Source organism: Pecten maximus, chromosome 17 (assembly GCF_902652985.1).
Source record: "Pecten maximus chromosome 17, xPecMax1.1, whole genome shotgun sequence".
NCBI lineage: Eukaryota > Metazoa > Mollusca > Bivalvia > Pectinida > Pectinidae > Pecten > Pecten maximus.
In genome coordinates this window covers 11083117-11107623 of record NC_047031.1, presented here as the reverse complement: position 1 = coordinate 11107623, position 24507 = coordinate 11083117, and the positions used below count along the sequence as shown (strand labels likewise).

At 36.8% G+C, this 24507-nt stretch overlaps 1 protein-coding gene across 4 annotated transcripts in view; it reads left to right on the top strand.

Annotated features, from left to right (window-relative positions):
* Positions 1-6450, top strand: part of LOC117315356 (sodium- and chloride-dependent GABA transporter 2-like) — a 182065-nt gene extending 175615 nt beyond the window's left edge. For all 4 annotated transcript variants that reach the window (XM_033869511.1, XM_033869512.1, XM_033869509.1 and 1 more), the window contains 3 exons: positions 3703-3776; positions 4585-4758; positions 5154-6450. In XM_033869511.1, coding sequence (XP_033725402.1) covers positions 3703-3776; positions 4585-4758; positions 5154-5384 — 479 coding nt within the window. In that variant the 3' untranslated portion in view covers positions 5385-6450. The remainder of the gene's footprint in view (positions 1-3702; positions 3777-4584; positions 4759-5153) is intronic.
* Positions 6451-24507: the final 18057 nt, after the last annotated feature.

Here is a 24507-nt window from a genome sequence, read left to right as displayed (position 1 = left end):
TTATAATACAGTATGTACAGAATTTACAATCCTTTGACATTCAGCTCATAATATACACCATCATAATTATAATTTGATCTGTCGTCGTGCGTCGGTCTTCTTCTCAAGACCCAGATATAGCAGAATGGTGTACAAAAGGTTCTTAAGCTGTTTTATCAAAATGTGTCACATTCCCCCTTGGAAGGGGATAAATTTTACTACTGTAAGGAAACTCATCCCACATATTTTAGCACAATTTGTTTCATTAGAAATTGGTTAGCACGTGGTCAGGGCTAAATTTTCTCAATGACATTTCAGAGAATGTCGAGGTGAACAACTTGTTATGGAGTCGAAAGAAGGTCAAAAATAAAAATATCAAATTGAGCATTTTTTTCATTTCATATGAAAGAACATACCAAGTTCACTGAAACAGAATGTGCATATTTTATTGTCATCAGATGGAAAATGACAGAGATATGACACTTGGAGAAGAAAAATAATTAGCTATTTTTTCCAGCCAAAATTTAAAGATAATCCTAAATTGCAGATAAAAAATTTATGCTCTTTTATCTATATACACCTGAAGGCTTGATGTTTGGCACATCGTAACATGTATAGCTGGCTACAAATGTTATGCTTATCTTGACCTTCATTCCAGGTCACAAGGGTCAAATGATGGGGGAAAAAATCAAAGTTCTTTTAAAATTATTGATTTGGGTCACATTTTAAAGAATCTGCTTTTTTTAAAGGTGTGTGCAACGTATCGAGGTCAAATAATCAAAATGACGCAGATATGATGGCACTTTGAAAATGAAATTCCTGCCAAAATTAAAAAAATCACCCAAAACTGCACATACACATGAAGGCTGGATTTTTGGCATACAGATACATGTAGCATGTACATGTGTGACTGGCTACAAATAGTATTTTTATCTTTGACCTTGACCTTCATTCACATTTTAAAGAACCTGCTCTTATGAAGGTGTGTGCTTATTTTCAAGGGCAAATTATCAAAAATGATGCAGATATGGCCCTTTCAAGAATGTTTTCCTGCCAAAATTCAAAATTATCCATAAGTTGCAATTCAATTGTTAGCTCACCTGGTCCAAAGGAACTGCTGATGGGAATTGAACAAAATTTGACTGGTAGGATCATTATGGGATGGGGACTAGAAATTATACAAATGGTGGGGCCAACCCCATGGGGGCTGAGGGGCAGGTCAAAAAGGGTCAATTTGGCTCAATTGATATAAACAACTTCTCTGGAACTAAGCATTGGATATCGCTCATATTTATCTGGTAGCATCACTGTGGGGTAGGGATTCAAAATTGTACAAATGATTGGGCTGATCTCCTGGGGGCCAGATAATGAGGCCAAAACAGGTCAATTTGGCTTAATTAAATAAAACGACTCCTTCTCTGAAACTAAGCAATGTAATATCACTCATATTTGACTGGTAGCAGCCTTATGGGGTATGCCTATAAAATTGTACAAATGGTGGGGCTTACCACCTAGGGGCCTGAGGGGCATGGCCAAAAGGGGTCAGTTTTGCTAAATTGATGTAAACAACTTCTTCTCTGGAATTAAGCAAGGGATATCTCTGGTAACATTGTTATGGGGTAGGGAATCAAAATTGTACAAATGGTGGGGCTGAGGGGCGGGGCCAAAAAGGGTTAATTTGGCTAAATTGATACAAACAATTAATTGTCTGGAAGAAGGCAGCGGATTTCTATCATATTTGATTATTATCATCCTAGCTAGGGATTCAAAATTGGTAAAGCTTTTCCCACCATTGAAAACTTTTGTTTTATCTGTGAAATCATTCAGATTGATATTGGATCTATTAAAATAGATGGAATTGATACCTAATTTTGAAATAATTGTCCTTAAAAAAATGATGTCTTTGTTATTCTAAGATCAAAATAGAAAGGAATAAGCAATTTTTTACAAGATATTGGAAGACTTTGCACACTTTCAACAAAAAAGTAGCAGACACTCCTGTATTTTCAATACATATCGTGTATTGTTATAGCGTATCTAAATGTGTATCATATCATTTCGACCTTTCTAATACCCTTCATGCCTATTAGGTATAAGTTGGTTTTAAACACATTTTGCAAGTTTTGAACTACTTAAGTATAAAAGTTGGTTTAGAGTATGAAAGTTAACGATATGTACCTAAGTAGAAGTTGGTTTGAAAAACAAATAAAATGTTTAACTTCTTAAGTAAAGGTTTGTTTGAAATTAGAAATATTTAACTACTTAAGTAGAAGTTGGTTTGAAACTTGAAGATGGTAAAAACCATTATGTACATCGGAACAGTCTAAACCATTACATTCATCAGGACTGTGAAAACCATTTTGTCGAGTTGGTTTGACACACTTAAGTAGAAATGTTTCATCATGTTGATATCAGTTTAATTTCTATTCTTGCTTTATTTCAAATATCACCTTTTACATCTGACTAACGCCTCCTGCAGTACTTTCAGTACTTTGATTATTGTATATTAAAGAAAAAGTTTGTTTGAAGATGTTTGCAATGTTTCCAGGTCAAAACGTCAACTTTATCTCAGAAAAAATACATAGGAAAACATTTAACTGCCAAAATTAAATATTATCCTACAATTACACTTGAAATGTTTTTCCTCCAATACTCTGACACCAACAGACTTGATAATTGGCACATATAAAGCATTAATGACTGGCTACAAAAGGTATGCACATATTTGACCTTGACCTTCGAAGTTCAAGGTCACAGAGAGGGTTGAAAGTCAATTGATCGGTTAAAGAAGGGAAGCGAAGAGAAAACGAAGAGAAATCGTAGGTAAAACGTACAAAAGCGTTCGTCAGAACGAGAACATGTCTGCAATCATTTTCTAGTTGGAAATCCCGTGTTTTGATCTTGATCAAATCTAGTTTTGTTTGTTGTTCTGTCTATTTGTCAGCTAATATCTTCAACCATGGGGACTTGTGAAATAGCCATCTTGGATTTTTTTTATGAAAAGTGTTTCTCTCACTTTTTTTCATATCTGTGTACATATTCTCAACATACTTAGCAAATACTCTCGTGTTTTTGTTAATTATCTAAAGAAAGTCGAAAATCGGCAATTCAACCATAGGCTAATTCAACCCAAGATTTGAAAATGTTCCACCACTTACATGTTGATGATTTTTCCTCTCATCAATAGCATATTACGTACTGTTTAATAGGATAAAAATTGGTTTGCATCCAACGCCCATAAAAGGGTGTATTCTCTAAAAAACACAGTTTTAACTTTTTGTGTCTTAAATGTTATCATCGACAATGGCATTTTTGAGATTGTTTCTTCCATAAAACAGCCAAATGGCGCGATGGAAACATTATTTTTTGTCACAATCATGCCATGAATGTATTCTTTACGGTGACCATCATTTGATTAGATTTTCATTAATATTTTACATAACATGCACATTTTATCAACACTTAGACAGCTTCTGAAAGGTACAACTTTGAGGAGCCATAAAAAACAAACCAAGTGACCTAAATCTTTATACTTTATAGATTTGTGACCACAACGGCATGGGCAATGCACCACCAACAGGAAATTTGAATCAGAGAAGGGGCCATTTTGGAAACAGGCCCTTTCTGTTGATCATATCATGTAGACATGAAATTTTTATTTTCTGTTTGTGTTGATGATTTCAAAACCAGATTTTAATTAATATCAATGTTTCTTTGTTGTAGTGAGAAATCGTTTTACAGTAGCAGAAAAGGTGCTGCTGAGTATATGGTGTATACTAGCTGCTATTGGAGCTACTGTAAGTATCAGGGCTACGCAGATCAAGCTAAAGAGAACTTCTTTAGCCAAGTTGAATATTATTGCTAATATTTACCAAGGTTAAATTTTTATCCGAAATCAAAAGTGGACACCATCTCGAAAAACACATTTTTAACTTCTTTTCCTGTCCCACTGGTGAAATGAGCTGAAATTTGGTAGGGTTGTCAAGAAATGGAAGCAGCCATAGTGTTGTTAGCTCACCTGGTCCATGGCGTGGTGTCTGTCATCTATCGTCCGTCAACATTTCCTTTAAATCTCTACTAATCCTGAATGCCTCAAGTTTGGTCTGGAGCATAATTGGGCAAAGGGGATCAAACATTGTTTAAACGGAGGGTGTGGCTCGCCTGGGGCTGGAGGGGCTTAGTCCAATAGGGGAAATTGAGGTAAATCCTTCAAATCCCTACTTGTCCAGAATGCCTGAATGGATTTTGATGAAATTTGGTCTGGGGCATTATTGGGCAAAGGAGATCAAATTTTAAAAATCATATAAAAGAAGGGTATAGCTTCGCTAGGGCCTGAAAAAGGCTGGGTCCAATAGGGGTAAGATTCTTAAGCTGTAAAACACTTTGCAACTCTTGTTTGTTAAATTGAGGATTTTACCCTTATTTTTAGATCCCCCTGCATGTCTCCACTAATCTCATGAGAGTTGAGATCGGGTAATTTTAACACGAATGATGTTATGGCAGCAATGTAGTGATGTCACATCAACAATTTATTCAGGTCACATGAAGATTGATGTAGTCTCACCTCAAAGGGGACGAAAGATTGTATTTGTCTTGTACTTACAGGGATTCTGGCTGTATTCATTTATCATTACCAAGAACATCCCCATTAGCTACGCAGGCCACCAGGTGTCAGATCTGTGGGAACTTATCAGCTGGTTACTGGCTGGAGTTCCATATATCGCCATCCCAGCTGCTGCCATTCACAGCTGTATGCTGCACGAAGGGGACTGCAGTGAGGTAATTATCTCCCTTGTATTTCTGATGTTAAAGTTGAAAAACACTTGAAAAGATTTAGTAGTGAACAAAAGTCAGTTTAATAGCTAAAAACTTAGGGTTTGTTTGTGTGTGAACATTTTTTTATATAGGAGAAATCTAATAGGGAAAAACTGTATACAGAGGAAACATGTTAGCCAGCAACCTAACAGTGAAAGGTCCGATTCCTGCATGTGTCTAGAAGAAAACTGATGGAAATATTAAATGGCACAAAGGCCTGTATACAATAGAAAAGAGACACTATCTTAACAGGAACATTCTTTGTCAGTCTGTTAGCTTCACCTACTTTAGATGATAACAATAATACAGTGTCTAAATTTCTGATGAAGATATTATCATGCATGTGTTTTCTGTTACAGCGGTCCCGATATCTCTTGTGTGGAGGAGACGAAGATGATGACGATGAGGAAGAACCTAGGAATTACGACGGTTATTTTCCGACTGAGCCAACAGCCCCTCCCTACAGTTACATGGACCCTGGGGGTCAGCATTACAGTCATTCTCTCTATCCTGTAGACGATCTACACAAAGCCACATACGACCCGGAGATGGAGCCTCTTAACTCCGACGTACGGACAAGTCGGATTTAGATATCTCATGTTTTGACTAGAAATTCAATGGCTGGAAGATTTATGTAATGAAGTGTACTAGTTAAAAAGAGTTAAGGAAAGAGTTAACACAAACTAAGTGCAGATAACTCATTTCAGAAAAGTAGGAATTGGTGGTGTGCTGTTAAAAACAGTGTTTAAGTGGAGATAACTCATTGAAAAAGTGAGGGATTCAGAGGTGAAGGTGCCTGCCCTTGTTAGACAAGATTAATGAGGAATCAATTAAAACCCTTTCGATAAACCATTAACAGGTTCAATTTAGATCCCTTTGTTTGGAACAAAGACTGATATGAAAGGAACATCATTCTACAGAAGAAGCTTATACAGAGTAATCTCCCCTTTAATGATGATAATATGATATAGATATATGTTCTGAAAACCTGTTGGCTGTGTGATGCAACAATCATAAGTAATACTCTACAGCTGTTCTGAGATGTTGTTTGATTGTTCACCAGAAATGCTGGGCAAATCTACAAGAGCTGTGTTCCAGTTAGATATGGACATTTTTGTCTGGATTGATGTGATTTTATCGCTAATGAGTTAACTGGCTGATAACTCTTTGAAAATCATTGTGAAATGGATGGAATTATTATGTTATTTATCTTGAAATTATTGCTTTTTTCACTACCAGTATTTTAATGATGATATTTTATTTGATGATTAAAGTGTTTTATGTTAAGTAAACAAACTCCTTGTGTGGAAATGACAAAACAGCAACGTGTAAATAATTACTTTTTTTACAATGTGTTGAAGGTGTATTGGTCAATTTAGAGATTTAACAATTCTTTGACACAAAATGCAATGAATGCTACTAGTCAATGTACAGTGTCTGTTCGGATTGTTGATGAGGGGAGACAACTATGGAGAATTCAGGGGAGATAATTGTAATGTCCTGAAAATGATTTAGGTAAAATTGTTGGATATGAATTGTATGCAGATTATGTTTCATGTGTGGAAACGAATAGACAATGCAGACAGATCACTGTTGTGGACTAAAGTATTACAAGAAAATATAATAAAAAACATGGCAACCATGGATGTAAGAATATTGACAGTTAATTCCATCTGTGTGATTCCAAGCGTCAGGGATGTGATCTCCAAACTATATCAAATCACTCATCAAGTAATGCCAGCCAGTCACAACATGATGCCTTTTACTATGGGGCTTTACTGTGTAGATGGTATCAGCTTTAGGTACTGAAAATTGATGTCACCAGAACATAACTGGGAACATCTCAATCATGCATAGAAAAGGCCACTACATCCCACCAAAACATTGAAAGCAATTGTTCAAAACTTGTAAACCTTAACTGAAAAATACAGTTTAATTTTAATAAATACTTTCACTGATGTTACTAATAAATAGAGAATTTACATCATAACTGGCACAAAACGAAGGAGGGACTGGAATGAGTTTCTTAGATCAAATGCACCTTTGACAAAGGGAAATAACTAGGTACCTGAAAATAACTTTCGTAGATACATATAGCTGCATGTTATTTTTCATTTTTTATAATGAAATATTTGCGATCATTAGCGTTTATTGAACTATCACTGCCAGTTAAGAATGATTGTTCAAATGCCTGACAAGGTCAAAGGTTATTTACTGCCTGACATGGCTAAAAATTAACTGCTATAAGATCAAAGGTTAACTGCCTGACAAGGTCAAAACTAACATTTTTTTCATTATTCAATTACATTAAGTAAAATGATTTTTAAAAATGTTATTGATAATATCATTCAGTGGTAAGTGTTGAGATTTGTATAGTTGTTGGATACTAACATTGACTAGCTGAGTGTTGTGTTATACTATATAGACGTGTTACACACCATATATGGGAGAGTTTATTAGATAAAACGATATATAAGGGCAAAGACATTCTTTATAGAAATTCTTATACATCTCTATAATTATTTTATCTTGAATTTATGATTTCAAATCCCCAAGTAGTCAAAGTAGTAATAAAAGATCAATGTACAAAAACGAAATATTCCAATTGTTATTAAGTTTGACTCGCAGTTCTATATTTAAAAAAAGCTTTGTTGAATTGAAGAAAAAATGTATTGAAAATTGTCTTTCAAACTGCCATCTGAGTAGTAAGGATGTGAAAACTGTAACATTGTTTTCTGTGATTGACACTATATCCTATGGTTAAATCTCCCTAATGCTTTTAATCTTATTTGTCTTTAAGAATTTACTTTGTTGTGTAGGGGAGAGGGGGTTATAGACTTTCAAGATAGTAGGCAAAATCAGCTAATCTATGAAATTAATACTTATTTTGTAAAACTTTCAGGTTTTGCTAAGATTGAAAATGAAAATATGTAGATCTTTCATTTGTATTTGAAACATCAAAGTGATCCCTTTGAAATAAACATCAGTTTAACTGATAAAATATATACTGAAGAAATATGAAATTAATGAAATTCTTAGAAAATTCTGAAAATGATTATCAAACATATCTTTCACAAGCTATCAGAGGAAGTCTGCATCATGATAATGTACTTGTGGACTAGTATTTCTTGTCAAATATCATAGTTTAATTTAATTTGACACTGCCTAAATTTTTTTTTGGGGGGGGGGGAGGGGGGTGTATTTGAATCATGGTTGTGAATGCGGTATAGCTGTCTATTGATCATTTTTGTCAAAATAATTAACACATAAACATTTTGTATATATTTAATGATTGTTAGTCATGCTTTAGCAGTAAATATTTGTAAAATACTCACAGATTTTTAATGACAAGTTTTCAAGACATTTCTACCCGTGTATCATTCACATATTATTAATACCTCAGCCGTCATCTGCTTCACTGGATTATTTTTGCGAATATTTTTTGGCTTAAATTCTATTAAGATTTTGTGTTTAGTGTGTACATCCTGATGACATTTTGTGTTGAGTGTGTACATCCTGATGACATTTTGTGTTGAGTGTGTACATCCTGGTGACATTTTGTGTTCAGTGTGTGTACATCCTGATGACATTTTGTGTTCAGTGTGTACATCCTGATGACATTTTGTGTTCAGTGTGTACATCCTGATGACATTTTGTGTTCAGTGTGTACATCCTGATGACATTTTGTGTTCAGTGTGTACATCCTGATGACATTTTGTGTTGAGTGTGTACATCCTGATGACATTTTGTGTTGAGTGTGTACATCCTGATGACATTTTGTGTTCAGTGTGTACATCCTGATGACATTTTGTGTTCAGTGTGTACATCCTGATGACATTTTGTGTTCAGTGTGTACATCCTGATGACATTTTGTGTTCAGTGTGTGTACATCCTGATGACATTTTGTGTTGAGTGTGTACATCCTGATGACATTTTGTGTTCAGTGTGTACATCCTGATGACATTTTGTGTTCAGTGTGTACATCCTGGTGACATTTTGTGTTCAGTGTGTACATCCTGATGACATTTTGTGTTCAGTGTGTGTACATCCTGATGACATTTTGTGTTGAGTGTGTACATCCTGATGACATTTTGTGTTGAGTGTGTACATCCTGATGACATTTTGTGTTGAGTGTGTACATCCTGGTGACATTTTGTGTTGAGTGTGTACATCCTGATGACATTTTGTGTTCAGTGTGTACATCCTGATGACATTTTGTGTTCAGTGTGTACATCCTGATGACATTTTGTGTTCAGTGTGTACATCCTGATGACATTTTGTGTTCAGTGTGTACATCCTGGTGACATTTTGTGTTCAGTGTGTACATCCTGGTGACATTTTGTGTTCAGTGTGTACATCCTGATGACATTTTGTGTTCAGTGTGTACATCCTGATGACATTTTGTGTTCAGTGTGTACATCCTGATGACATTTTGTGTTGAGTGTGTACATCCTGATGACATTTTGTGTTGAGTGTGTACATCCTGATGACATTTTGTGTTGAGTGTGTACATCCTGGTGACATTTTGTGTTCAGTGTGTACATCCTGATGACATTTTGTGTTGAGTGTGTACATCCTGGTGACATTTTGTGTTCAGTGTGTACATCCTGATTACATTTTGTGTTCAGTGTGTACATCCTGATGACATTTTGTGTTCAGTGTGTACATCCTGATGACATTTTGTGTTCAGTGTGTACATCCTGGTGACATTTTGTGTTCAGTGTGTACATCCTGGTGACATTTTGTGTTCAGTGTGTACATCCTGGTGACATTTTGTGTTCAGTGTGTACATCCTGATGACATTTTGTGTTCAGTGTGTGTACATCCTGGTGACATTTTGTGTTCAGTGTGTACATCCTGGTGACATTTTGTGTTCAGTGTGTGTACATCCTGGTGACATTTTGTGTTCAGTGTGTGTACATCCTGGTGACATTTTGTGTTCAGTGTGTGTACATCCTGGTGACATTTTGTGTTCAGTGTGTACATCCTGGTGACATTTTGTGTTCAGTGTGTGTACATCCTGATGACATTTTGTGTTCAGTGTGTACATCCTGATGACATTTTGTGTTGAGTGTGTACATCCTGGTGACATTTTGGGTTGAGTGTGTACATCCTGATGACATTTTGTGTTCAGTGTGTACATTCTGATGACATTTTGTGTTCAGTGTGTACATCCTGATGACATTTTGTGTTCAGTGTGTACATCCTGATGACATTTTGTGTTGAGTGTGTACATCCTGGTGACATTTTGTGTTCAGTGTGTGTACATCCTGATGACATTTTGTGTTCAGTGTGTACATCCTGGTGACATTTTGTGTTGAGTGTGTACATCCTGATGACATTTTGTGTTGAGTGTGTACATCCTGATGACATTTTGTGTTCAGTGTGTGTACATCCTGATGCCATTTTGTGATCAGTGTGTACATCATGATGACATTTTGTGTTGAGTGTGTACATCCTGATGACATTTTGTGTTCAGTGTGTACATCCTGATGACATTTTGTGTTTAGTGTGTACATCCTGATGACATTTTGTGTTCAGTGTGTACATCCTGATGACATTTTGTGTTCAGTGTGTACATCCTGATGACATTTTGTGTTCAGTGTGTACATCCTGATGACATTTTGTGTTGAGTGTGTACATCCTGATGACATTTTGTGTTGAGTGTGTACATCCTGGTGACATTTTGTGTTTAGTGTGTACATCCTGATGACATTTTGTGTTGAGTGTGTACATCCTGATGACATTTTGTGTTGAGTGTGTACATCCTGATGACATTTTGTGTTCAGTGTATACATCCTGGTGACATTTTGTGTTCAGTGTGTACATCCTGATGACATTTTGTGTTCAGTGTATACATCCTGGTGACATTTTGTGTTCAGTGTGTACATCCTGATGACATTTTGTGTTGAGTGTGTACATCCTGGTGACATTTTGTGTTCAGTGTGTGTACATCCTGATGACATTTTGTGTTCAGTGTATACATCCTGATGACATTTTGTGTTGAGTGTGTACATCCTGATGACATTTTGTGTTCAGTGTGTACATCCTGGTGACATTTTGTGTTCAGTGTGTACATCCTGATGACATTTTGTGTTCAGTGTATACATCCTGGTGACATTTTGTGTTCAGTGTGTACATCCTGATGACATTTTGTGTTCAGTGTGTACATACTGATGACATTTTGTGTTCAGTGTGTACATCCTGGTGACATTTTGTGTTGAGTGTGTACATCCTGATGACATTTTGTGTTCAGTGTGTACATCCTGATGACATTTTGTGTTCAGTGTGTACATCCTGATGACATTTTGTGTTGAGTGTGTACATCCTGATGACATTTTGTGTTGAGTGTGTACATCCTGGTGACATTTTGTGTTTAGTGTGTACATCCTGATGACATTTTGTGTTGAGTGTGTACATCCTGATGACATTTTGTGTTGAGTGTGTACATCCTGATGACATTTTGTGTTCAGTGTATACATCCTGGTGACATTTTGTGTTCAGTGTGTACATCCTGATGACATTTTGTGTTCAGTGTATACATCCTGGTGACATTTTGTGTTCAGTGTGTACATCCTGATGACATTTTGTGTTGAGTGTGTACATCCTGGTGACATTTTGTGTTCAGTGTGTGTACATCCTGATGACATTTTGTGTTGAGTGTGTACATCCTGATGACATTTTGTGTTCAGTGTGTACATCCTGATGACATTTTGTGTTCAGTGTGTACATCCTGATGACATTTTGTGTTCAGTGTGTACATCCTGATGACATTTTGTGTTCAGTGTGTACATCCTGATGACATTTTGTGTTGAGTGTGTACATCCTGGTGACATTTTGTGTTCAGTGTGTGTACATCCTGATGACATTTTGTGTTGAGTGTGTACATCCTGGTGACATTTTGTGTTCAGTGTGTGTACATCCTGATGACATTTTGTGTTCAGTGTGTACATCCTGATGACATTTTGTGTTCAGTGTGTACATCCTGATGACATTTTGTGTTCAGTGTGTACATCCTGATGACATTTTGTGTTGAGTGTGTACATCCTGGTGACATTTTGTGTTCAGTGTGTGTACATCCTGATGACATTTTGTGTTGAGTGTGTACATCCTGATGACATTTTGTGTTCAGTGTGTACATCCTGATGACATTTTGTGTTGAGTGTGTACATCCTGGTGACATTTTGTGTTCAGTGTGTGTACATCCTGATGACATTTTGTGTTCAGTGTGTACATCCTGATGACATTTTGTGTTCAGTGTGTACATCCTGGTGACATTTTGTGTTCAGTGTGTGTACATCCTGATGACATTTTGTGTTGAGTGTGTACATCCTGATGACATTTTGTGTTGAGTGTGTACATCCTGATGACATTTTGTGTTCAGTGTGTACATCCTGATGACATTTTGTGTTGAGTGTGTACATCCTGATGACATTTTGTGTTCAGTGTGTACATCCTGATGACATTTTGTGTTCAGTGTGTACATCCTGATGACATTTTGTGTTCAGTGTGTACATCCTGATGACATTTTGTGTTCAGTGTGTGTACATCCTGGTGACATTTTGTGTTGAGTGTGTACATCCTGGTGACATTTTGTGTTGAGTGTGTACATCCTGGTGACATTTTGTGTTCAGTGTGTACATCCTGATGACATTTTGTGTTGAGTGTGTACATCCTGGTGACATTTTGTGTTGAGTGTGTACATCCTGATGACATTTTGTGTTGAGTGTGTACATCCTGGTGACATTTTGTGTTCAGTGTGTACATCCTGATGACATTTTGTGTTGAGTGTGTACATCCTGATGACATTTTGTGTTCAGTGTGTACATCCTGGTGACATTTTGTGTTCAGTGTGTACATCCTGATGACATTTTGTGTTCAGTGTGTACATCCTGATGACATTTTGTGTTCAGTGTGTACATCCTGATGACATTTTGTGTTCAGTGTGTACATCCTGATGACATTTTGTGTTGAGTGTGTACATCCTGGTGACATTTTGTGTTGAGTGTGTACATCCTGGTGACATTTTGTGTTCAGTGTGTACATCCTGATGACATTTTGTGTTCAGTGTGTACATCCTGATGGTATTTACAGTCACAGCACATTGATTTTCACTATTCTGAAAACAGGAGTTTTGCATATTTACTGATAAAAGAAACAGTTACAATTAAACTGTTTTAATGTATTAGCCATAGACAACATTTCTATGATGAATACTGTATCATCCTACATTTATTAAAATATATATATATATATTTTAGTATTAGCAGATCTAGATTCTAGATTTATTATTGACTAAAAATGCTAATCAAATTAAAGTAGGATTAAAAATTAAAATTGATATTAAAGTTTTGAAGTAAAATTTTATGTACAGTACTAACTAAAATCTGCAATTTTTGTATGTACCAAATATAAAGGCTGACAAGAAAAGGTATAAAAAAAATGCCACATGTTAGTAATTATGAAATAATTTTGGATTATTATTTTAATATTCCAGGCAATCAAAATGCACTAAAATTCAACATTTTTAGCATTTTTTACCATCTTCACATGTGTTTTATGAATATATTCTTTTACTTAGTAGCAGTTGTAGTTATTAACTAGATTTCCTTATGTTTTAATAGTGCCATCTGCCCAAAGGGCAAGTGAGCTAGCTCATGCCATGGCACATTATCTGTCATCCGTCAAGGGTCAACATTATAATATAAGATGGTCGCTTTTATATATATGTGCTGCATAACAATTGTTTTCATTCATGGAACATGTATGACCTGTTAATTTTTGCCATTTATAAGTATCGGCATTTTGTCTCGCAAGTATTCGTGATGTTTTTAAACAACTTCTTCTCAATAACCAAGAGGCCCAAGAGACCTGATATTGGACTAGTAGTATACCAGGGTGAAGGGCTACCGAGTTCGTTCAATCGAATGACCTTAACTTGCATTCAAGGTCACAGGGATCAAATATGCTAAAATATTTGAACAAGTTCTTCTCAACCTAGAGTTTTGGAGACCTGATATTAGGCATTTGGCATTCTGTCACTTTAAAAGAATTTATTCTAATTAAAAAAAAAAGATTATCCTCATTACTTGTCGCTATTTAACAGGTGAATGAGTCAGGTCCATTGGGCCTCTTGTAATTCAAATTATCACTTTATTATAGTTTAACCTCAGATTCCTGAGTTTGATATCCACACACAGCTACTCTGAACAAATTAGAATTGATTTTTATACATGTTGGTCTAAATTCTAAATACACAATGGTTTGTAACGAGAAGGAATTTCTTAGTTTAAATTTAACGACTAGGTTTTGCCTAACTAATTACGTGTAAGTGTTCTTTGATGTATTAAGTAGATTTTGTGTCAAGTTGTTGGAACAGAAATTACACATATAGAGTATAGTAAAGCTCCTACATTTTGTATTTGGTCAGAATTACCAGTAATATGTAATCACCTGTTCTCGATCATGTCATACTTGGCTTTAGCTCCCATAGCTTGAACTGCATGTGAACTGTAAGTTTCTATAGTGCAGCATCAGTTGTCAATATAAACATTTTACTGTAAACAACAAGGATAACAAAGAATGTTTTATGGTTTCTTCATATATGTTGCCTTGACCTAGCTACTTCAATGATCAGAGGGTCAAATAAGTCTTGTTTTTGATAAAATATATTTTGCTATTATTATATTAACATCATATTTGAGTGATACAAGTCTCCTGGGCCATTTGCATGTCTAAATAGCTTTAAATTCTGTCAGAAGAGAGAATGGTAAGATAACAGATATAAAGTTCTGTTACATATAAAGTTTGATATACCAACCCTAGATTGCTATAGGACACAACTTTGGTTAACAAAGCCTGCTTATTTAACTTTGATTTTTGCTTACACTGATACTTATTTTTTCCTTAGAATGCAGAATGAAATTCTTCATCATTTTTTTATTTTATTTTTTTCATTAATGTGCAATAACCATTCCATATTTTCATTCTATTCTACCATCCCTAATATGTGTAGTTTGACAGGCCAGAAGTACCTCTGATAGATAAAGTCTGACAGGCCAGAATTACCCCTAATATAGATAAAGTATGACAGGCTAGAATTACCCCTAATATAGATAAAGTATGACAGGCCAGAATTACCCCTAATATAGATAAAGTATGACAGGCCAGAATTACCCCTAATATAGATAAAGTATGACAGGCCAGAATTATCCCTAATATAGATAAAGTATGACAGGCCAGATATTATCCCTAATATAGATAAAGTATGACAGGCCAGATATTACCCCTAATATAGATAAAGTATGACAGGCCAGAATTACCCCTAATATAGATAAAGTATGACAGGCCAGAATTACCCCTAATATAGATAAAGTATGACAGGCCAGAATTACCCCTATTATAGATAAAGTATGACAGGCCAGAATTATCCCTAATATAGATAAAGTCTGACAGGCCAGATATCACCCCTAATATAGATAAAGTATGAATGGCCAGAATTATCCCTAATATAGATAAAGTATGACAGGCCAGAATTATCCCTAATATAGATAAAGTATGACAGGCCAGAATTACCCCTAATATAGATAAAGTATGACAGGCCAGAATTACCCCTAATATAGATAAAGTCTGACAGGCCAGATATCACCCCTAATATAGATAAAGTATGACAGGCCAGAATTACCCCTATTATAGATAAAGTATGACAGGCCAGAATTATCCCTAATATAGATAAAGTATGACAGGCCAGAATTACCCCTAATATAGATAAAGTATGACAGGCCAGAATTACCCCTAATATAGATAAAGTCTGACAGGCCAGAATTACCCCTAATATAGATAAAGTATGACAGGCCAGAATTACCCCTAATATAAATAAAGTATGACAGGCCAGAATTATCCCTAATATAGATAAAGTCTGACAGGCCAGATATCACCCCTAATATAGATAAAGTATGACAGGCCAGAATTATCCCTAATATAGATAAAGTATGACAGGCCAGATATTACCCCTAATATAGATAAAGTCTGACAGGCCAGATATTACCCCTAATATAGATAAAGTCTGACAGGCCAGATATCACCCCTAATATAGATAAAGTATGACAGGCCAGAATTATCCCTAATATAGATAAAGTATGACAGGCCAGATATTACCCCTAATATAGATAAAGTCTGACAGGCCAGATATTACCCCTAATATAGATAAAGTATGACAGGCCAGAATTACCCCTAATATAGATAAAGTCTGACAGGCCAGATATTACCCCTAATATAGATAAAGTATGACAGGCCAGATATTACCCCTAATATAGACAAAGTCTGACAGGCCAGATATTACCCCTAATATAGATAAAGTATGACAGGCCAGAATTACCCCTAATATAGATAAAGTATGACAGGCCAGATATTACCCCTAATATAGATAAAGTATGACAGGCCAGAATTATCCTTAATATAGATTAGGTACGACAGGCTAGAATTATCTCTAATAGATAAAATCTTACAGGCCGGAATTACCCTGACAAACAAATATAGTACTGTATCAAACCTGCCAGAATCAACTTTCAGTTTATCAGGGCCCAGCTGTTGTTCAAAGCTTTTTGAAATGTAAGATGAAAATTATATCCAACTGTCATATTGTATGAAGATGTACATGTAGTCAAACTATTCTCCAAATTTGAACAAACAACAATGTAAATTTTCAGTCATAAATGTTTATCTTGGATCTCGATCGTGTTGATTATTTACTATTTAGGTATAATCTTGGCCATTATTACAGTGATCATGGTTAATATACAACAATAACAAATTTAACTTCTGTCAACAGGAAAACAAGTTGATGGTTAATTTGGATCTTTAAGACAAGTATTTCAATATGTTATACAGTAAAACTACCATATGTTGAATGTAAGTAACATTTCTGTGCGAATGAAAACCCTTGTTCTAGTAGTTGGTTTGTCACAAAACATTGATAGATATCTGCTCGCAATTCAATTTCATGTGGGTTAGTATTTAATGTGCAGTTTTATTTTTCGTACAGCAACCTAATTTCTCCAGATCGACGGCTCGCATCAAATATAGAGAGTTCAGTGTAGGAGGGGTAGATTTTAAAGCTTTTAACTCAAAAACGTTTATGTATCATTGTCTTTTAATACTTTGTATATAAATATATATCTATACAAGAGTTTTCAAATAAATTGTAAATTTCATTGATTTGCCTCGTTTCTTTTTAGCTCACATGGCCCTAAGAGTCATTGAGCTTACAATATGGTGTAGGAGTGGGCACCCTTTGGCTGTCCTTCTGTTTTGACCACAAACATTATACACAACACTACAGTATGACTCGCTAACCTTATACACAACACTACAGTATGACCCACCAACCTTATACACAACACTACAGTATGACCACCAACCTTATACACAACACTACAGTATGACCCACCAACTTATACACAACACTACAGTATAACACACCAACCTTATACACAACACTACAGTATGACCCACCAACTTATACACAACACTACAGTATAACACACCAACCTTATACACAACACTACAGTATAACACACCAACCTTATACACAACACTACAGTATGACCCACTGTGATGATCAAGTAAATATGAGGATTTTGAGATTAATGTTGTAGATCGAACTCGAACACATCTGTATTGCGCCATCTTTTATTTTCTTCTTCATTCTAATTAAAAAACAATTGCCGGTAAGGTATTCCGGACTTGTATACAAACTAATAAAATAAATTCCGGATTTAAGAGTTACTTCCCTTTAAGTATAAAATTATAAACACCATTCACATGTTCTCTATGCCCAGTATTATACATAACCACAACATCCGGGCCCCTCAAATAAAATTTCAATAGAAATTTTGAGAACTGGGCATTGATAACTTCGGGAATGTACAGAAACCAGAGATACAAAGATATGGATTAGGTATACAAATTAATACAAATGTTGACAATTATTGTGTAGCAGTAAATACTATCAATTGAGTATTACATATATTGACAATTGATTCAAACTAATGTACACACCTGTTTGTTAACTGATTGAAACTTGTACCATGTAGGACATATGCATGGAAGTATAAGGAATATATCAAACAAACAATTCCATTACCAGCGAGCTGTGGAACTCTATATTATACACTGTAAACAGTTAATATTTCATAATAAGATCCATTAAACCTATAATAGCGAAATACATACATATACTGAAACGAAAAAGAAACGCAACTTCAAATTGTAGGTTTAATAAAATAATACTTGTGAGCATTATGTTTAAATTTCATATGTAATAGTTAATATTGAATATTGATGTAACATCCTCGAACAGTTATCACATCTCTAATTCTTTGTTGCATTGAGTTCATCAGGGCATTGACTTTCCGTATTGGAATGTTATTCCATTCTTGGACGAGTGCATTTGCTAACTGAGGGAGGGTATTTGGGGGGGTTACGGCGATTTCGAATTCTTCTGTCTAATTCATCCCACAAATGCTCGATTGGGGACAGGTCGGGGCTATATGGAGGCCAATCTATAGGAACAATGTTCTGTGTCGCAAGAAAGTCTCTACAGACTCTTGCAACGTGTGGTCTCGCGTTATCTTGCTGAAAGGTTAGATGATGCTGCCTAACAAACGGCACAACATGGGGCCTAAGGATCTCATCCCGATAGCGTACGGCCGTTAAATTCCCATTGACTATCACCAAAGGCGTCTTCAAACCATGGGAGATTCCCGCCCAAACCATAACTGATCCACCCCCAAATCGGTCGTGTTCCAAAACACAGGCGTCAGCAAAACGTTCGCCTCGACGCCGGTACACACGTTGACGGCCATCTGCTCGAAATAACGTGAATCGAGATTCATCGGTGAAGAGCATAGACCTCCAACGTCTCATAGGAAAACGTCTGGGCATATGTGCCGTTGCCCATTGCATACGACGTTCTCGACGTTGCGGTGTTAGTGGTAAACCAACGTACTGTCGCCTTGCACGCAAATTAGCCTCACGCAGTCTGTTGATCACTGTTTGGGGATGAATTCGACGGTTATGATTACCAATCGTATTCCTTGCCGTTTCAGCGGCCGTTAATCTCCTGTTACGCAGGTGTGCCAACCTAAGAACCCGGTCTTGACGTCGCGACGTTACGCGTGGACGTCCTGATCTCGGCTGGTCATCGACTCTTCCTGTTGCGTTAAGACGTGAAACTAATCGACTAATAGTCGATTTGTGAACTCTGAATTGTCGAGCGACGTGAAGTTGCGTGTTCCCTGCCAGAAGCATCGCTATAGCACGTCCTCTATCAACCTTTGATAACCGTGGCATAATTGTAAAAGGAATTATTGTTTGCAAAAGTATTGGCGATGATGTGGCTCCATGGAAAATCCGGCCGAGAATTTTACAAGCTTACACACACCTGTCATGAATTCGACTACATTAAGTTAGAATAGAGACCCTTTTACCACAATTTTCTGGCTATTTCATTTCCATGTTCACTTAATACAATATAGTATCATTTTAGTACATAATCTATCAATGGCAGGTGGAGTTCATAGCATGATAAATGTCAAATGGGGTTTACTACCCTGCATGCAGGTAAATGTCATTTTGAAAAAGTATCACTGTGTTTAGCCAGACATATGGAAAATTATTACAACCATGAAAATAATATTCTGTCACATTAACTACAAAACTTTACAAATACAAATATCAATAACAATCAAAGGTTGCTTTACCTCAGTAAATGAACTACTTATCTGAAGTGATAAGCATAACAAATTAATGACATTTCTAAAGCCAAACAAGTTTCCACAATATAGTTCATAAGGAAAAATAATTCCAAATAACATGAATAAGGAAATGATTTAACATTTAACTTCAAATTCAATATATGTACCAGTAATGGCAGTAATATCAAATCACTGGGATTATTCAAATTTAATTGAATCATATGAAATATATTGACTCAAAATAGCTTACAGTGGTCAAAAATATCAGATTCAGTAAGACAATGGTCTGTATAGTAAGTGTTCATGACAAATAAACCATTGGTATGTAAATATGCATCATTTCTGTGGTACCAATTACACAAATGGAGGTGGTTTCCTCTGGATTGCTCCGAGAGCTTTTTGATTTAACAAAGAAGGTTTGACCCAAATAGCATTCTGAGCTGGCTCCCCTGATATCTGAACTAAATACATGGTAGAACCTTGCTGATGTCTTTGGGCGATGACACGTTTGATCTTATGATGACCATCAATATCAGATGTCAAAGAAGAACTACTATTGTCAACTAGTGGGTCGATGTGGTCACCGTCGCGATACCGTTGGGGTTTACGATGAATACGCACAGGACGGGTTGGCTGTTGTATATCCAGTTGAGGAATGATTGTGTCATGTACTGATGTTTCTGTGAGGTCCTCATGTCCCTTTTCTTGAACTTCAGACAATAAGGAATGCTGACTATCATAGTCTTCAGAAGATTGGGGGATGGAAATAGGCATAGTCTGTACCCCAGCATCCTGTAGGACAAGCTTTTTGGACTTTAAGACTTCGAAAAAGGCATCAGGGGTTGGTTGACGAACATATGCCACCTTAAGTCTATCGACATGGATGGGCGTTGGGAACACTTTATGACTGACAGGATCCAACAGTGTCACTAAATGAGTAGATAGGACTTCTTGTACAACATAGGGTCCTGTGTACTGATACTGCAGTTTCTGACCTTTTCCAGTGGGTTGTTTGTGCAAAAACACATAGTCATTAGGAGAGAGTAGGAGCGGTCTGGTCTTGGCATTGGCACGATCTAGCATGTTTTCCTGAGAGCGTAGAATGTTAGTACGCATGTCCTCGCGTATAGTGTCCAATCGCCTTTGTTGTTTCCTCATGTAAGAATGCATGTCTGGAGGCAATGTGTGCAAGTCTGTAGGAGGTAAGTGAGTAGCAAGAGGGAATTTAGGTCTCTGTCCAAACAAAACCTCGAAGGGTGAGTATCCAGTGGAGTTGTTAACCGATACATTCATCGCAAATGTCACTGATGGCAACATATCCTCCCAGTTAGTTTTCCTAGAATTCATATATGGTGCAAGCTTGTTTGCAATTGTTGCGTGTGTTCGTTAACATGCTCCCAAGCAATGATGGATAAAACTAGGAGTAAAATCCTGTTTAATGTCGAGCAAACGGCACAACTGCCTAGTAACGTTTCCTGTAAATTCTGTTCCTCTATCCGAAATCAATGTATCACACACACCGAAAGTTGTGAAAAGTTGATGTAAAGCTTGAGACACCGTATACGCATCATCACTCGCCATAGGCATACTGTATATATATTTGCTAAACATATCCACAGCAGTTAGGATGTAGGATTTACCAGATGGAGTAACAGGTAAAGGCCCATAACTATCGACTTGCCAGACACAAAATGGCTCGGAAGGAGTTGGGTGTGCTACAATCCCAGATTTGGTGCGATGTTGAGTCAGTTTCTTTTGTTGACAGGGAACACATGACCGGACATAGTTGGATATCACATCAACCATGTGGGGGAAGAAATAATGTTCCTTAATGCGGTCCAGGCTGTCCTGAATTCCTCCATGGCCACCTAAGGGACTGTCATGGTATAATTGTAGGATCGTCTCAACTAAACATTTGGAAAGGGCTAACTGGAATTGTCCCATATCTTTAGTTCTCTTGGCCTTAGCAACACGCGAGTGAAACAAAACATTGTCTATGAGCATATAATCAGAGCTTTGGAGTAGAATAGCGCGGGCATCTTTCTGCATATCTGGTAGAGTCCCATCCAATAGATACTAGTATATATCATGTAGAGTAACATCCTGATGTTGTAGCTCGGCCATCTGATGTGTAGATTTCCCCAAGAAATTAAGGGGTTTGTGTGTATCAAGCAGAGACAGAGCATCAGACATACTATTACTGTCCAAATCCAATGTGTTGTCACTTGAAACAGGACCTGAAGTATTCGGTGTAGCTTTAGGTGTATCGTAATCAATTGCACTCTGATCAGCATTGAACGGATCCTGAGAAGAACTGTCAATTTCAGTTTCAGCATTGAATCTATCCTGGGGAGAATTGTCAATATCAGTTGTAACATCCACAAATGTACTAGTACTGTCTATTTCAGTTGAGATACACATATTATTAGTGATATTGGCAAAACAATCGATGTCCACAGTAGTATCATCAAATCTCTCAGAAGGAAACGCAGAATTGTCATAATCTAAATCGTTGTTTGTAGTAGCATGAAACACAGTACTATCTGTACCACTATTCGAGCCACATAGCTCTACCTGCTGACTACACCCACTGTGGCATAATGTTAATGACTTAAGCTTGGCATCAGACTGAGAAATGGCTGAAGTGTCCCGAGTGTTACCAGCATTGGACTTTACCAAAACATTGGCAGGGGTTTGCACTACCTGTGAACGGCGGTGCAAATGAGCACGATGTTTCCTCTTACATGTGGGGTCGTTGTCCTCCTCAGTGTCTGCGTCGTATTCTAAAGCGGGGTTCAGATCGCATGGTTTGTAAGGGATGACAATGTGGTTTGTTGTAGCGTTCACAGACTCGGGAACATTTTTGTTTAACAAATCCTGTAACAAGCTACCACCTGGTAGACGTATAGCAGACTGGGGCTCTTCAACAGAGTGAAAATAGGGATCCTCCTCATCAGGACTTGCCTCTAGGATAGGAAGGTTAGGAGATGGGTGACAACGAGACAAAGCATCTGGCACCACCATCTGAGATGCTGGTTTATACTGAATTTCCAGGTCATACTGTTGGAGAATTGCCAACCACCTCTCGTAAATAGCACCACGGAGTCTGTTTTGGAACAGGGGTTTGAGGGCCTGATGATCACATTCTACAATGAAATGACTGCCACGGACGTAGGATGCACAATCTGTGACGGCTGTTATAACACCTAAGAGTTCAAGTTTTGTAGGCCCATATGATTGTTGCCAGCGATTCAGTCCTTTTGATCCGAACCGTATCACATGTGGTGACGTATCATTGTCATATAGCTGATACAACATGTATCCAAGTCCTTTACTTGAAGTATCCACAGCGATATGAAAAGGCACATCAAATCTTGGAAATGCTAGAGCTTTTGAATTGACCAACAAAGTTTTTAATTGTTCAAAGGCTTCCGAATGTTCCCTTCGCCAAATGAATTTTGCAGACTTCTTGAGCAATGAATGTAGCGGCGACGATAAAGCGCTATAATTAGGAATGAATTTCCTGAACCAGTTCAGAAGTCCGAGGGCACGTCGAAGCTCTTTCACATTGGTCGGGGTTGGGTAATGTCGAATTGCATCCACACGATCTGAAGGTGGTCTAATGCCATCTTTGGAAATTTCATGACCTAGGAATGTAGCTTTATTACAAGCGAATTGACATTTTTTTGGTCCAAGTTTCAATCCTGCGCTACCAAATCTATTGAGCACTTCCTCTATGTCTTTTAGGTGCTGATCAAATGTAGCCGACACAATGATCACATCGTCTAAATAACACAGAACTGATTTGAATATAAGTCCTTTCAAAACCTTGTCCATCAGTAACTGAAAGCTGTTAGGAGCAGTTTTTTTTTTTTTATATTTCTTTTATTTTCAAACATTTTACATGGTATACATAAATAGACATCAACAGACAATCACTTGCACACTCCCACCCACAGCATTCAAAAGATCATTGTGTATGCTATGATAGGTCATACATACATACATACATACATACATACATACATACATACAGGAGCAGTTTTTAATCCCATAGGGAGCCTCATAAATTTGTAGGTACCGAAACATGTATTAAATGCTGTCAACTTTGAGGAAGTACCAGATATACCCATTTGGAAAAACCCTGAGCTCATGTCTATACTACTGATAAAGTTTGGTGTAGTTTGGCTAAATGATTCTGTCAATTCCTGTACATCTGGGATATTGTAAACAAAATCCTGTGTTTGACAATTAAGGTACCGAAAGTCACAGCAAAATCTATAAGAAGTAAGGTGACTTTCTTTTGAGTCTGGTTTAGCATGAGAAACACTTTTATTTGGTTTTCGCTTTGCCACTAGAACAATAGGGCTTGTTATAGGAAGGCTCTCACTCTCATTAACAGGGGAAATAACTCCTTGAGAGAGGAGTTCATCAAGTTGGGAGCGTAAAACTTCTCGCTTGTCTGGGGGCAAACGGTAAGGCCTCTGGTACTTTGGAGCAAAACTGGGTTTAAGATGAATCTCATGCTCAACCAGTGAGGTAAACCCTAGGTTAGGATTAGACTTGGTAACAAACACATCTTCATGACTAAACAAACATTGTTTAAGGTGACAAGATTGTTCCTCAGACAAGTTATTGGACATACTATCAAAATCAAAATTTGTACAAAACTCTTCAAAATCTGATAAACTCTTTGTCATGGACTTCTCAGAAATCTTTACCTGTAAGTTGTTACACATAGGGACAGGTATTACACTAAAAGAATGGTCCAACATAGCAAAATCTGCCAACACCATACCTTTAGCCAAGCTATAACATCATTACCGGGGTTGAGAACTTTTACTGGAATCATACGGTTAGCAGGTATGGTTACGACTGATCTGGCCAATAGGAGACCTCTTGACAATAAACTCTTATGTGCAGAAGTAAAACCTTGTGTACCCATTACCGATTTCTT